This window comes from Macaca nemestrina, chromosome 1 (assembly GCF_043159975.1).
Source record: "Macaca nemestrina isolate mMacNem1 chromosome 1, mMacNem.hap1, whole genome shotgun sequence".
NCBI classification, from domain to species: domain Eukaryota; kingdom Metazoa; phylum Chordata; class Mammalia; order Primates; family Cercopithecidae; genus Macaca; species Macaca nemestrina.
Genome location: NC_092125.1, coordinates 63,772,230 through 63,787,988, shown reverse-complemented (window position 1 = coordinate 63,787,988; position 15,759 = coordinate 63,772,230). Strand labels below are relative to the sequence as shown.

The 15,759-nt window shown below is 40.6% G+C and overlaps 1 protein-coding gene across 1 annotated transcript in view; it reads right to left on the bottom strand.

The window, feature by feature from the left end:
• Positions 1–10,709: 10,709 nt before the first annotated feature.
• The window catches only part of LOC105484820 (major facilitator superfamily domain containing 4A), a 33,878-nt gene continuing 28,828 nt past the window's right edge, over positions 10,710–15,759 (bottom strand). The window contains exons 9-10 of the mRNA XM_011746839.3: positions 14,376–14,496; positions 10,710–13,214 (exon numbers count right to left, since the gene is read on the bottom strand). Of these exons, the coding sequence (XP_011745141.1) occupies positions 13,159–13,214; positions 14,376–14,496 (177 nt within the window). The 3' untranslated portion in view covers positions 10,710–13,158. The remainder of the gene's footprint in view (positions 13,215–14,375; positions 14,497–15,759) is intronic.

The following is a 15,759-nucleotide window of genomic DNA, read 5'->3' as shown; positions in this document are numbered from 1 at the left end:
ACATTAAATAAGTAGATATAGATGGTTGATTTAACTAGATGTGTTAAATTTTGAAAGCACAAAGGTATTTTATCTTTTTGAATTAAAGGAGAAAAGCCATTGATTTGTTTTCACAGATGGTATTTTTCATAATTAACTGTCTCAGCACAGAAGTACCTTGGAACCAAGGGCACCATTGAAACTCAGTTGAAGCAACTTCCTAGCAAACCATTTTAGTGAGTCCTTTTTGCATAAACCTATAGCCTCTGAGAGGTGTAAGGCTGTCACAGATTGGTGATCTGCTATCTCTTTGAGATCAACTAATTTGGAGAAATGTATGTGTGCGTATCGTTTTTTAAGTCAAAGTTTACAACCTTACTGCAGGTGTATGAGGCAGACAGTTCAGTTTATAGACTACCTCCTTCCTGGAAAAGTCTCAGCTTCATATTCTGTTGAATATGCGCAGAATTCTTAGTGTGAAAGGTGATGTACCACTTCAGATCAGTTTTCACTGGAGAGACTTGTATTCGGTAGCTGTAGCTCGTATCCATCCCTAGTCACTTTGCCAGGATGAATGCTGTTGGGCAGCAGTAGCCTAAGTTACAGAAGGGGAACAGATTGAGTGGGGTTTTGAGACATCTCTGATATCTTAGCTTTCCTTCTGCTCCGGCCACTGTCCACTCAGTCGTGTGCTAGAAAATGTTTAACAACCAGGATCTCTGGGGTGGTGGTGGGGGAAGCCCTGAATTTGTAGCATTTGCTGATTTCTTTGATATAAATTAATTACTCCCCCTGTGGCTGATTTCAAGCCTACCACCTTAGAGTTGAGAAGGGATGTGCACAGTTGGCTCAGAGCCAGTGCTGGCAAACCATTGCATTTACTCCACCCAAGAGTGGATTTTCACATAATTTCTAAAATAATTTTTCTTGTTTATATACTGACTTTTAAAAATACAAAATTAAAATCTCATGTCTGACTTCAGTGATCTTTTTCTTTTTCTTTTTTTTAGAAATGAGATCTTTCAGTAATCCTTTAATTTAATTTTTTAGAGATGGAGTCTTGGTGTGTTACCCAGGGTGGACTCAAACTCCCGGGCTCAAGTGATCCTCCTGCCTCAGCCTCCCGCATAGCTGGGCTACAGGCATGCACCACCACACCTGGCTTAGTCATCCTTCTTTATTAATGGTTTGTCACAGTATGTTTGTGATGTTGTATTGCTCATGGCATACTTTATGTGTTTGAACAAAGGTGGAAATTTTCATTGATTTTTTTTTTTTTTTAATTTATGCACAAAGAATCTAGATTTTGAGGACTATGGTAAGAAAAAAAAAGAATTAGAGGCCCTTAAAAGGTCAACTGTAAGCTTTTTAGAGTTAAAATATGAGTTTAATTTTTTCCCACATTTTGACAGTTGAAATTTTGATAGGGACAGTAAGCCCATGAGCTTCTATTAGGCTACTGGATTTTTTTTAACTGGAAAATTCCTTGAAGATTTACATACTATATTACAGACTTTAAAAGTCAAGACTGACTGAAGTAAATCAGAGGTTTGGAATTCTGGAGCTGTAACTCCAGGCTGTTGATAGTATCACTTCAGTTCCATTCACCCCTGCATTGTGTGATGTCCAGTCTGACAGCATTGTTTCATCCTGATCTCAGACTTTCTACCGTGATTCTCAAGTTCTTACAAGTGTCTCTTTATGTTTTTGGTGAATGTGAGCACAGTTAGAGCCACTCAGTACCACTTCTCAATACCTCTGAAGCAGTGGTTCAGAAAAGGAGTGTCCAGCCTTTTTGAACACACAAATTGATCTGTAAAAGTTATCAAACATAAAAACTTTCCCTATTAAGAATTCATATGGGTATATGTTAAACTATATACCGCTATACCAAAGTAATATGTCTGTTATAAAAAATACACAAAAATTGAAATGAAGGATGGCATAAAGAGTAAATCTTGAGGAGCAGTTATAATACTTTCTTCCCACACCCCAGTTCGTTGTCTTGTGCGTCCTCCAGAAGCATACGCTTTACCTAAAGACTGCTGACTCAACACATTCCCAGTCCGATCTCCAAACATGTATGATGTTCCTCTTATGATATATGGAGAAATCCTAGAGATTTGGAGTTTTTCAGGAGAGCTTATTGTCCGCTTTTGAAATTTCACATTAATTCTTTTTGATAAATTCCCAGATAATCATCCATTACCATATGTATTCCACGGCTTCATTCTTATTACTTTCGTCAGTCTGTTGTCTCTTATCTTCATGTTAGGTATGACTCTTTTTATTTTACTAGTCTGCTCACAAACTTGTTTGGGCCTTATGTTGTATTTTACCAACAAATTTAGAATTATTTCAAGTTGTTTTATGTTAAAATACATAACAAGTTACATTTTCTTGCTGCATTAATACGTTTTTTATTTTTAAAATCTGATATTTCAGCAACTGAAGGAATACTTTTCTTCATAGGTCTGTTCTGTTTTTAACCTCACTGACTGTATATGTTTTATTTACCCGTGCCAGGAATCTAGAATCGTGCTTAGGTGCCATTCTTAGGTGTGAAAACAAGTTTGGAGACCAATGCAGGTCTCTGTGCAGAAACCTGGGGCTCTAAATGAATTTACCAAACCAGTAGGAAAGTTAAAAAGACTACTCATGATGTAGTGTGTCATCTGAAGCTATGATAGAATATATTATTTCTAAAATAGTATTGAGAAGTTAATTATTCAGTCCATTGTAGTGTAGGTGAAGTGTGGAGGTCAGCCATAATTATCTTTCTTCAGCAGATACTCTGACGAGAGACCGGGTTCTATGGAAAATAGAATTATATTCTTGGTTTGGGATCAACAAATGTTGTGTTACTGTTTTAATTTTGCTGGCATTGCCTGAAACAAAGTGCCCTGTTACTCCTCTTATGTCATCAGAACTCTGCTTACTGAAGTTGAAGTTTTAATCTTAGAATCTAGAATTCTTGTGGCTGGTGGTATATTAAGAAAAGAAGGTGGTTTGATTTTATTTCTTGTACTTGGTGGAACCTTTTACTATAGGAGTCATGTTTTGACCTGTAAGCCGAGCAAATCTGAAAGGTGAATCATTAATGGTAGTATAATTGTTTCATTTGAAGCTGTCAGTTTCTTCAAGTCACTTCTCTGAAAAAAGTTGTGATAGATGGATAGCCTGCCAGAAAATAGCAATTTCTAAGGTGCTGCCATCCACACTTACTTATTGTGAAATATGAAAATCCAGAGTGGTTTGTGTGAGAGGGGAAATACTGGCTGTAAGCTTTCTACAGAAAACAGGAAATTCATGCTGTTGTTGACATAATTTTAAAGGAAACTTTTAACAAGAATATTCATGAGGGATACAGTCAACATAGTTAATCTCTTGAGTGCTAACCATTTGAGTATAGTCCACATCAGGAAGTTTTATGAGGTTGAAAACTTTACTTTGAAATATTTAATTGGGAGACTAGACCATTTCTTTCCAAGTCATTCTGATTTATTGTCCTAGTAAATGTATGTGTATGCATATATACTGATGTGTTGACTGAATGTGTGTGTGTGTGTAAATCTGTTTTCAGAGGGAACATACATTGATGGCTCCTAGTCTATTTTATACTAAAACTTAAAAAAATTTTGCTGCACTTTGCAGTTGCCACTTTTTAAAAGATTAATGCTTTGCACATTTCAGTAGGCCTTAAAGACGAATTGCTTGCCAACATTTTAGAAATACATTGCTTACATGTGACATACTCTAAACAAAGTCATCGTAAACTGTTCTCTTAGGTTCATGTATCATTGAGCAAATAAGGATGTCCTTTCTTAAAATTTCTACATTTATGTTTGCTTTTGTGTAAAATCTTTATTAGTTTGTGTTATAAGTTTCTCCAAGAGGAGGTTTATACTGGAAGCAGTATTTCTAAAGTACAGGGATTCGACCATGGATTGAATACAGTAGTGGAGGAATGCTGGCATTGTGGCCTAATTTATCCTTTTAAACTGTATGTCATTAGTATTAGCCAAAACCTCCGAGTAGAGTGTCTTGGGCTGAATGATCTTCTCAACTTCGCCTTGTTTCCCATCTCATAAAGGCTCCTTCTGGTTGTTTTCCCTTGCAGGGATTGTGAGTCATGCTCACACAGGCCTGGTGTCTTCTGGATGGGGTCAGGGAGGAGGTGGGGGTTTCCTGTGGCTAGCCCAGAGTTCTAGCCAATGGAATCATTCAAGAAGAATGCCTAAAGTTCAGGGGTGGGAATGCCATATATTGGTGTTAATCACTTGGCACTTTCTTGGGCACCAATATTAGCACTGTTTGATTTTTAATAACTGGAAGCACTTAATTATTTTTGTTTAATTTCAACTTAAGGATATTGAGGGTCAGGGAAGTAAGGTTTATTTCTTGTTTATGTTTTCTGGAATTTATAGGGTGTTTGTAGAAGGGATAAATGGGTTACCTAATGAGCCGTTCCTCTGGGCTCTCTAAGGTATGCCCTTTTGGCTAGGATATTTTACAATAATTTGCAAGCTTTTAATATTGTGCTTTGTAAACATTAACGATTTTTTTAAATAATTTGCAATTGATAGATTACACTTAAATTTTTAAAGTATCCAATTTTAAGTTTCTTTTCCATTTGGTCATTGTTGCTTATTGTCTATTGTGTAGGGGACACAATCCTAAGATATTTCATTGTTTTGTTTCTTGGGGCAGTATTAACCAGTGGCCTTTGTATGTACATTCATTGCTTACATTTATTGTTTATGTGGTAGAGTAGCATTTTTATGAACTTCCCTGTTCAGTATTAGTGAAATTAACAGATGCATATATGTAAAGATAGAAAAGAAATGAATACAATTAATTTTTTATTTGTTGAGTCCTATTTATTTGTTTTGGCCCTGGATCTTTTCTAATCACAATTATATTTCTTTACTTTTGCCTTTGAGCATTTTCATTTATCTTTGTGGGCAGGGAAGATTAAATATGAATTCAGTCCAGTCATTTTGTTACCGGTTGGCTTTAGTTTGAGGCAAGTAAAAATTTTTGATTAAAACTTAGAATTACGCCCTTGCTTTATCAAATAATCAAATTGGCTAAAAAATAAGGGTATGTAACTTTTCATTTTGAAGAACAAACCAGTAATTTTTCATGAGCCCTACTCGATCTTCTTTTAAGAAGACCTTCCTAAGAGACAATTAGGGATGAGTTTGATTAATGGGAAATAACTCTAGGTTAGATTATTTTAAATTTCATACACCCAGTGATTTAAACACAGTGGCAGTGGCAGTTTGTGAACCATCAAGTATGGACGTCACTTAAAAATTAAAAGATGTTTAATAATAAACTCTTAATTTTCATTCCACCAATCTGTAATTCAGAAGAAAAGCATATGTCTGCCATGGGACTATTGCAGTGCGTTCCATCAGTGTTAACACAGGACAGATGTGTTATTTTATGTATATGTCTTAGTTTGGGATATGTGGTAGTAAGAACATGTCAAGAGTGCTTTCTTCAAACCTGTCAGCTCAACTGAGAAGACAATTACTTCATTGTTTATTTTTTCCCTTGTTTTATTGAAATCTATATCTCATATCCAGTATCTAACACTTTGTAGAGATACTTACATATAATGTAAGTGCATACCTACCCAAAGGAATGGATAACTGTTAAAGTGTTACTAATAGCTTATCTTAGTTAATTTCAGCACAATTTACATTAGGGACACCTAAAAAGCACCTTCAGAGTATTAGAAGCACCTTTTTTTTTCTTTTTCCTAAAAAAGCAATTAAAATGGTCACTGCTAACATTTATTAAAATTCATATTAGTTGATGAAACAGCTGGAGGGAAGCTGCCATATCACCTAGCTAAGCAGTCTGACTTACCTGTTGGGAAACAAAGAGATACTGCTCTAAGATTGAGTAGGATGATTGTAGCTAGAGTCTTGAATTCTATCTGTATGTGGCAGAGAAACTTTATAGAGAGTGTAGAGGTGAGCAAAAGGATGCGAAAGCACTTTGAGGGCTTTATAATAATATGCTGCTTGAAAAATAAATGTGTAGTTGATACTCAAGTGCATCTCCAGACATAGTAAGGGGTTGCTCTGACCAATCAGGTGATCATTTTTTCTATCACTTCCCAGGTTTTATGCAAAAATTTTGTTAAATTCTATAATGGTGATATTATGCATCTTTTAGGAAAGATATACATTTTAAAAAATCTATTTTATGTAAACTGACAGAGGAATTTGCTTTGTATAATGCAAGCTGGCTTTACAAAAGCACTGTAGCAAATTTACTACAAGTCTAAAAGTATACAGATATGTTAATAGATATATGTGCAACTAGATATGGACAGCAATTGTATTTTTTTAAATAAATATTTTTAACAAAATGATTTTCTGAATTGATTATTTATTTCCCTTCTCTCACATTCATTGAAGTGGTCTCTTTGCAGTCTCTGTATTACATTTTCATCCATGCTAACTGTGGGTCAGGAAAGAGTTGTTTTCCCAATGGTTATCATTAAAATCTGGCCTTCAACAATTTGGTATGTATCTGCATTAAAGTATATAAAGTCTAGATTCAGATAGGTGGTGAACACGGGAGATTGTAAAATGATTGTTGACATAAAAGGAATTAAGAGAGAACTGAGTGGCTAGAAAAAATATTCACTATGCGAAATCTCTTATTTTACTTGAAAAATTTGTTTACATTCAAAAAGAGTTTTTAAAAATTTAATCAGCTGGGTGCAGTGGCTCACACCTGTAATCCCAGCACTTTGGGAGGCCAAGGCGGGTGGATCACCTGAGGTCAGGAGTTTGAGACCAGCCTGGCCAACATGGTGAAACCCCATTTCTACTAAAAATCCTCCCAAAATTAGCCAGACGTGGTGGGGTGTGCCTGTAGTCCCAGCTATTTGAGAAGCTGAAGCAGAAGAATCACTTGAATCTGGGAGGCAGAGGTTGCAGGGAGTTGAGATCACACCACTGCACTCCAGCATGGGTGACAGAGCAAGACCCTATCTCAAAAAAAAAAAAAAAAAAAATTAGAGGCTTTTATCTAGCCCTTGTAAAAAGCAATTTAGACTTCACTTAGCAAATTAAATTAGGCTTTTTCAGAATTGGGTCAAAATAATATACGTAAGGGAAAGTGGGTTGTTTTGTTTTGAGACGGAGTTTTGCTCTTGTTGCCCAGGCTGGAGTGCAGTGGCACGATCTCGGCTTGCCGCAACCTCCACCTCCTGGCTTCAAGCGATTCTCCTGCCTCAGCCTCCTGAGTAGCTGGGATTACAGGCATGTGCTACCACACCCAGCTAATTTTGTATTTTTAGTAGAGACGGGGTTTCACTATGTTGGTCAGGCTGGTCTCAAACTCCTGACCTCAGGTGATCTGTCCGCTTCGGCCTTCCAAAGTGCTAGGATTACAGATGTGACCCACCGCACCCAGCCCAAAAGTGGGGTGTATAGGTGGCAAAATGACGGCAGAGAGAGCTGTTTCATATCTCTAAATGAAAATCACAGGAGGATAGAGTGACAGATTGTTCTGGGGCAAAGGGGGCAGTTCACTACCCTGGTGAAATGGGTGCAATGTCCCTTTGGTTGGTGGGTCAGTCAGCATGTGGGGCACAGTGAGGAGTGCTGCATGCTCCTAACACACTGCTCTCAGAGTATCACCTGCGACGGCAGCCCCATGAGGCAAAATCAGTTTGGGAAATGGGTTCTTCACAGAAGTTCAAAAGGGATTTCAGAATATAAAGAGTGCCAAGCCCTTCAGTTAAAAAGTCTGTTTAGGCTGTGCGCGGTGGCTCATGCCTGTAATCCTAGCCCTTTGGGAGGCCAAGGCAGGTGGATCACGAGTTCAGGAGATCGAAACCATCCTGGCTAACACAGCGAAACCCCGTCTCTACTAAAAATACAAAAAATTAGCTAGGCGTGGTGGTGGGTGCCTGCAGTCCCAGCTACTCGGGAGGCTGAGGCAGGAGAATAGCGTGAACCCAGGAGGCGGAGCTTGCAGTGAGCCAAGATCGTGCCACTGTACTCCAGCCTGGGCGACAGAGCGAGACTCCATCTCAAACAAAAAAAAGCCTGTTTAAGTCACCACCGTTTTCTAACCTTTCTGACTGTTGACACTTCTTTTGAGAAGCCTACCTGTTTTGCAAGCACTTTCTGTGTTTCATAGTTGCAGTTAATGACAAACTAATACCCTAATATTGGGTAATTTCCCAGGGTTGGCATTATCAGGTAGGAGATAATAAGTAACAGTTATATGATTTTACACTGATTGTTGCTACAAAACACTGTACTTACTGGAGGACATCTTGTAACTGCAGGGGGTCAATGAAAATGACTTCATTTTATTAAATGAAACAGAAGTGGGCTGGGTGCAGTGGCTCATGCCTGTAATCCCAGCACTTTGGGAGGCTGAGGCGGTCAGATCACTGGAGGTCAGGAGTTGGAGACTAGCCTGACCAACAGGTGAAACCCTGTCTCTACTAAAAATACAAAATTAGCTGGGCATGGTGGTGCATGCCTGTAATCCCAGCTACTTGGGAGGCTAAGACAGGAGAATCGCTGGAACCCGGGAGGCGGAGGTTGCAGTGAGCCAAGATCACGCCATTGCACTCCAACCTGGGCAATGTGACCACAAAATTTATATCTTCAGCCTTGACTTCTCTTTTAAACTCTAGACTTCTATATCTAACAGCCTTCTTGACATCCAAGATTGCATCATAAGATGATCATGTCCAAAATAGAACTCTAAATGTCTCCCCATGGCATTCCAGAGTTAAATGGCTTCATCATGTATCCAGTTACTTAGGTCAGATTCCTTCAGGTCATCCTTGATTCTTTTTTTGTTGGTTTGAGACGGAGTTTCACTCTTGTCACCCAGGCTGGTGCGCAATGGCGTGATCTTGCCTCACCGCAACCTCTGCCTCCCAGGTTAAACCGGTTCTCCCACCTCAGCCTCCCAAGTAGTTGGGATTACAGGCGCCTGCCACCACACCCGGCTAATTTTTGTATTTTTAGTAGAGACAGGGTTTTGCCATGTTAGCCAGGCTGGTCTCGAACTCCTGACCTTAGATGATCCATCTGATTCGGCCTCCCAAAGTGCTGGGATTACAGGCATGAGCCACCGTGCCTGGCTCATCCTTGATTCTTATCTTTCTCACCCTACACCCAATCCATCAGCAAATTCTGTCAGTTTCACCTTCAAAATATTGCTTGAATCCAGTCACTTTCACCACTTCCGTTGCTATCTACATTTCCAAGCCACCATTATTTTTTCGGTCTATTGCAGTTCCATGCTTGCCCCACAGTCTCTTTTCCATAGCAATCAGTGATACTTCACATATGTAAATCAGATCGTGTCATTTGCCTGCTCACAACTCTCCCAGTCATCTTATATCACTCAAAAAAACCTCTACACATACCATGACTTATAAGATCTGGCCTGTAGCAACCACTCCCACTTGTTCTGTGTGACTCTTCCTCACTGCAGTTGAGCCATACCAGCCTACTTGCTGTTCCTCCAGTACCATAAGCATATTCCAGCCTAAGGCTCTTGTACTTGCTGTGTCCCCTGCCTGATAGGATGTTTTCACATACTTGGATAGCTTGGTCTTACATATCATTTAGTTTTCTACACAAATAGGACCTCCTTAGAAAGGCCTTCCAGAGCATCTCTCTCTCCTTTTTTTTTTTTTTTTTTTTTTTTTTTTTTTTTTTTTTTTAAGACAGAGCCTCACCCTGTCACCCAGGCTGGAGTGCAGTGGCACAATCTCAGCTCACTGTAACCTCCACCTCCCGGGTTCAAGTAATTCTCCCACTTCAGCCTCCCCAGTAGCTGGGATTACAGACTACAGGTGTGCACCACCACACCCAGCTAAATTTTGCATTTTTAGTAGAGATAGGGCTTTGCCATGTTTGCCAGGCTTGTCTTGAACTCCTGATCTCAGGTGATCTGCCCGCCTCAGCCTCCCAAAGTGTTGGGATTACAGGTGTGAGCCACTGCGCCTGGCCCCAGAGCATCTCTTGACATTCCCTATTCCTGCCCCGCTTCCCTGCTGTATGTTTCTTTGTGGTGCTACATTACCCCTCACCCTGTGGCATGTTACATAATTTGTTTGCTGTCTGTATGTCTTCACCTGCGGTATAATCCCTGTGAGGCAGGGACTTCTGTCTCAGTCACCACTGTATGTCTGTACCTAGATTAGTGCGTTGAACATAGCAGGTGCTTAACAAATCCTTTTTGACTGAATAAATGAAATTCACTCTAAAAGAACTCTATGTCACTGTGTCTTCTTTTAGTGAATCAGATGCGCCTGATGGGTTAGATTTCCATACACAAGTAGCAGAGGGAAATCTGAAAACGTTGATTCCACAGGATTCTGAAATGTCCAAATTCCTGAAAGGAAGTTGAGGAAGAAAGTCCTACTTGTGTAACTGATTGAGAAGTGTGTGGTGTAAGAATCAGTCTGCCTTTTCCTTATTCTGATTTTATGTAATAGGGAATAGTAGCACTCAGCCCTGCTATGAGAGGTTCTTCTTTTATTTAATTTTTTTTTCTTTTTTAAAAAAAATCAGTTTCCCTTGTGAGACAGTTTTCTTTCTTCTAAAATATAAGCCATATTAACTTATAGTATGAGAGAGACCTGTCTCTGGGAACATCAGGCCATTTGTTTCTGAGTTTATACAAGAGGATCAATTGTTCTTCGTAATGGATAACACACTTAGTAAGTTGAAATGTTTTATTTTAGGAAAGGTACTCTTAGATTTGTTTTAATGTTGTTTTCTGTATTAACAAATTAGTCACAATCAACTTCAATATAGCCATTGATTCTTCTTTCTAAGTCTGTATAAAAAGGATATTTTCTTGAAAAACCGCAAGAAAAATACAACTGCTTTTTCATTGCCCAGGTCAGTCACTCGCTACAGTCAGACTGCATTTAAATTAGACTGGCATCTAATACTTCTGAGTATTTACAAACATAATTAAAACTATACTCCTAGACCACCAGCTTTCAAAAAAGTTGGATCTGCTTGACTTGCAATAAATATGTACCAAACATGAATAATTTCTAAGCTGCTTATGAAGAGGTTTTAAAAATTACTAACATTTATTAAGCAGTTTCTGTGTCAGGCATATTGTGAGTGCTTTATACAAATTCGCTTAATTTTTTCAGAATTCCATTGAGGTAGGGTAGGTACTTTTAGAAATGCCATTTTACATGTGAAAAGTGAGGTTGGAAGAGCCTCAGTAACCTGCCCAGGGCCACACAGCTAGAAGGTGAGCCAGTGCTTGAGCCACGTTTCTCTTTCCAGCCAGATTCTCAGCACTCAGCTGTGCTGCTGTTGGTCACAGCTGGCTGACTGGACCAGGAAGAACCTTTTAGTGTCAGGCATGTGAATCACAGCACTTGGGACAGGTTACCAAGAACCATGATCACTTAATTTTTATATTTATACATGTACATTTGTATATACATAGAGAAGGTGCAGGCAAAACCATTTTACAGTTACTCTAACAGCCATTTGCTACTGCCAACAGTCTCAGGACTGATCCCTGTCTAAAGCTGGCAAGTTTACATTCTCCTTGTATCACTGCAGGATTTGCTCTGGACAGAAGCGGTAACTCCTGAACAAATTCTGCTTTCAGTCTACTACTGCACAGCTTGAATTGTTCAGTACGCCCAGCTTTTTGTGAAAGAAAAGGCCTTGCCATGGTATAAAGAGTTTTTTTCCCCCTATAAAAGATGTAATATTTTTGGCCGGGTGCAGTGGCTCACACCTGTAATCCCAGCACTTTGGGAGGCCGAGGCGGGCAGATCATGAGGTCAGTGAGATAGAGACCATCCTGGCTAACATGGCGAAACCCCGTCTCTACTAAAAATACAAAAAATTAGCTGTGCGTGGTGGCATGTGCCTGTAGTCCCAGCTACTCGGGAGGCTGAGGCAGGAGAATCGCTTGAAACTGGGAGGCAGAGGTTGCAGTGAGCTGAGATCACGCCACTGCATTCCAGCCTGGGCGACAGAGTGAGACTCCGTCTCAAAAAAAAAAACAAAACAAAAAAAGATGTATCATTTTCATTAGGTATTTTCAGAAATTCTTAGTGCTGTTTCTATATCTTGTATATGCTAGTCAGTGTCAGTAAAGAAAAATGGAACATCCATCTCCTTCTCCCGGGCGATTTCTGGACCAGTTAGCCTTGATTACTAGCAGTGGTATGCTGGTAAATGTTTAAACACTGGCTCTCTGGGATCTGTAGCTTTTGCCAGTGTCCATGCTAACACTCCCACCTGGCTGATTGCAGGCTACCAACATGCTATCACCAAGAGTGGGGTTGGACAAGGTGCACAGTAGCACACCATCATACATAGTAATTCCACCACACAGGTACCATGGACAGAAATTACCTCAAGAGCAGCAAGATAAAATTAGGAAGTGATATGCTTTGAATATTTATTACCTTTGTTTTAAATGTAATTGATTTAATTATAAGTTTGTATGATTTGATTTTTAATAATGGCTGCATTTAATAACCAGCTGTCAACATGAAAATTTTACAATCAGCTTTTCTAAGCTGGTATGAGCTAGCTTAGCATACCACTACATTAGTATACCAAAGAGAGCAAGATTCAACTTCTCCTTTTAGTGTCTGAGAATATAGATAAGCTATTGATGTCTGCAGCGGGAATTTAAGGGACTTTGGACTATTAAGTGAAAAGCACAAAAATCCTTTGAGCATGCCAGAGAATAACTTGCAGCTTGTTTTGCTTAAATTGAAATATATCTACATATAGCAATGATCGTGGAGCTTTACAATTTCAACCTATTTTTACAAACTTCAATGAAGAATGATCTCAAACCCAGAGTATGGTCCATGCATGAGGTGACAAATGGAGTGAAGCACGTGGCTGTCTCCTTCCTTCCCATCTGGGTATCTGGACAGCTCTTACCAACAGTCTGAACCAGGGAAGAAGGTAACTTGAGAAGCCAGGTAAATTTCTAATGATTTTGACCAGGTACCAGGACCCAATTTAATTTCCTCTACCCAAACAAGTTTTAGTGGAGAAGACTAACGGTCATTGAGAGCGCCTCCACCACCACCCAGCTTTCTGAAACAGTATGGTCGTGCTGGTGATCAAGAGGCTGAAAGTCTTCTCTTGCCTCCTTCACCCAGTTTTACCTCTGGTAGCACTCAGAGTTTTCCATTGCAATTGATCTGTCTTGGGTAGGAACTACAAAAGAAAAACAAAACAAACAGGTAGCATGTTTCAGCAGCTCTGATGAGATGCAGCGATGATTCATTCTGAGAACTTACCCAGTCTGTTTGTTTCTCTGCCATTCTGTGGCTCTAGAGGGAGCAAAGTGAAAAGTCAGACCCCCTAGTTCTGGCGAACAGTTGGTGGAGGCAGTTTCCTGAGACTACTGTCTAGGGCTTGGGGAATGTGTCTGTCTCCCATGAGTAAGGAACCCATTAAGTGTTACTCATTTAATATTCAGTAAATATTAATTGAATGTAGGTCTTCAATGAAACTCTGCACTGTGGGAATCAGTACTGCTGTCTCAGAAGTGAGGCTCTAGTTAGTGCTGTTTTGGGGGCCACCTTTCCTTCTGGGCCTTTGTACTGAGTGTTTAGAGGATGGATATGTTAACCCACTGAGAGCAGATGGTGGATGCCTGTTCCTTTAGTCTTTTCATGATTATTTTGCTTTTTATAGAGAGGACAAAGTCTCTGCCTGGGCACCTTCTTTTTAAGAACTGGCTTTGCACACAGCCGATACAGTCCCTGGGCACTTTGAAAGCAGTGGGCAAAAGGGCAGGTAAGGGCTCAGGGTTATGAAAATAGCTTTGGGACTCCCCCTGCCTGGGGTCTCTAGAAGGGAGACTATTCTTAGGAGTTGTCTCTGCCCTGAAGGAGGCTTTCTTTGCTACTTGGCCTGAAGGACTTCTTTTTGAAAAAAACATTTGGACTAGAATCAAAATCCTGAACTGCAAAGAGATGGCCAATTAGGCCGTTGGGCTGAGTTCCAGCCAAGGAGTCAGGCTCTGCCTTTCAGTGCCCTGAACAGGCTGGAAAGAGATTCTTGGCTCATGGTTCCATGGTATGGTGGGATGCAGGAAGCCAAGTTCACAATCCATGCCCCTCTGCTAATGGAGAAACCATGAGTCAGCTGACCCAGCTCTCGCCTATCTTAAGAGTCCAGCGCAGACAATCGTATGGAAAGCAGGAAGAGGGGAAAAGGAAGCTGTAGAAAAATAAACATTTCCTTGCATTTTACTTGGAACAGAGCAGCGTTTCTGGCACGTTAAGATCCATAGCATGTCCCCTGTTTCCCCCCACCCCCCACCCCCGCTCTGTTTTCCTCCTCTTGTGTAGAAACAGATTCTTTCCTTACCTGATGGGAGTCCAGGGTGCATCCTGTGGAAAAACAGGAGCAAGATATAGAAGGTAAAAGCCAGGCAACCAAAGATCACGCCACAGACCAGGAAACTATAGCTGCCCTGAGCCTGGAATATCTGCCAAAGGGGAAAACACAGAGACACAGACCATTAAAACTTCATGTGGAAGGCGTATTGGAGGAAGCAGCCTTCTCCATCCTTGGCTGGTTTTTCAGTCAAGTTGAGGCCCGTCACACCAAGAGATGGAATCACGGGGAGGAGGGAGACCGTGGCCTTATTTCAAGTTATGTGTCTGGAGAAGGCAGAAGTCTTGCTCTAAGGCAGGGGCTGGACCTCGTGACCCCCTGCAGTCCCTTGGCAGCTCTGTGTTCTGGAACCTTCTGACAATCTCTATCATCACTGAAATTTCAGTCATACTAGGTACTTCCATACCCATAAGCCCTAACCAGAACTTTGCAAAGGATATATTGTTTTAATCTTTTATTATGAGAATTTAAAACATGTTAAAGTAGTATATGGAGCTCCAACGAACCCATCACTCAACTTTAGCAGTCAGCACCAGTTTCATCTGTGGCCTTGCGCTTCTTTTCTGCACTAGGTTACACTAAAGCAAGTCCCAGACATCATGTCATTTCAATGAGGAGGGTATGGTGAGATGTAGCTCTTTCTCTCCCTCCAGCAGGGCAAAAGAGGAGGAAAGGAGAATTGAGTCACGATGAGGGAGATTTTGGAGGCTGAAAGATCTAGATGTGAGGTCCTCTCTGTCAGTTACTAGAAGTGTGATTCACCTAGGGCAAGTTGCTAAATTCATCTGAGTTTCCATATCCTCTGTTGTAAAAAGGGGAATAATCTACATTATAGTATTCAATAAAAAGTAGATGTTAGGTTTTTTGTTTTTTTTTTCCTGGTGAACAAATGAAACATGGGTAGATTTGAAGAGAACTGGAAGAGTTGGCCTTCTCGGTCAGGGCCGGAGTTGGGCAGGAAGCCGGGCCCTCTGCAGTGCGGCCAGAGGCTGTGAGAGGTGGGGTAGGGAGTGGTGGGTTCCGAAGGGATGGAAAAAGAACTCTGACTGCAGTTCCAACCCATCTCAGGCTCTGAGAGCTAAATAGCATTCCCACGGGCCACCTCTGGCTCCGCTCCCAGACATGGCTTGTGTTTGCTTTGGACTTTTCCATGCATCCGTTCACATCTCCAGATCCCACATATGGAGACTCAGCTCTCAGGGCTGGCTTGGAAACGGAAACAGGTAACGCTGGCACAGGGGCCCTGCTGGCTTTGCAGGAGACTCAGGAAAGGGACAGTTTGAGTTCAGAAGGCGGCTATTTGCATCTTCTCACCTGTCAGAGGAGTGCTCCCCAAATGCTCCCCTCGCCCTTA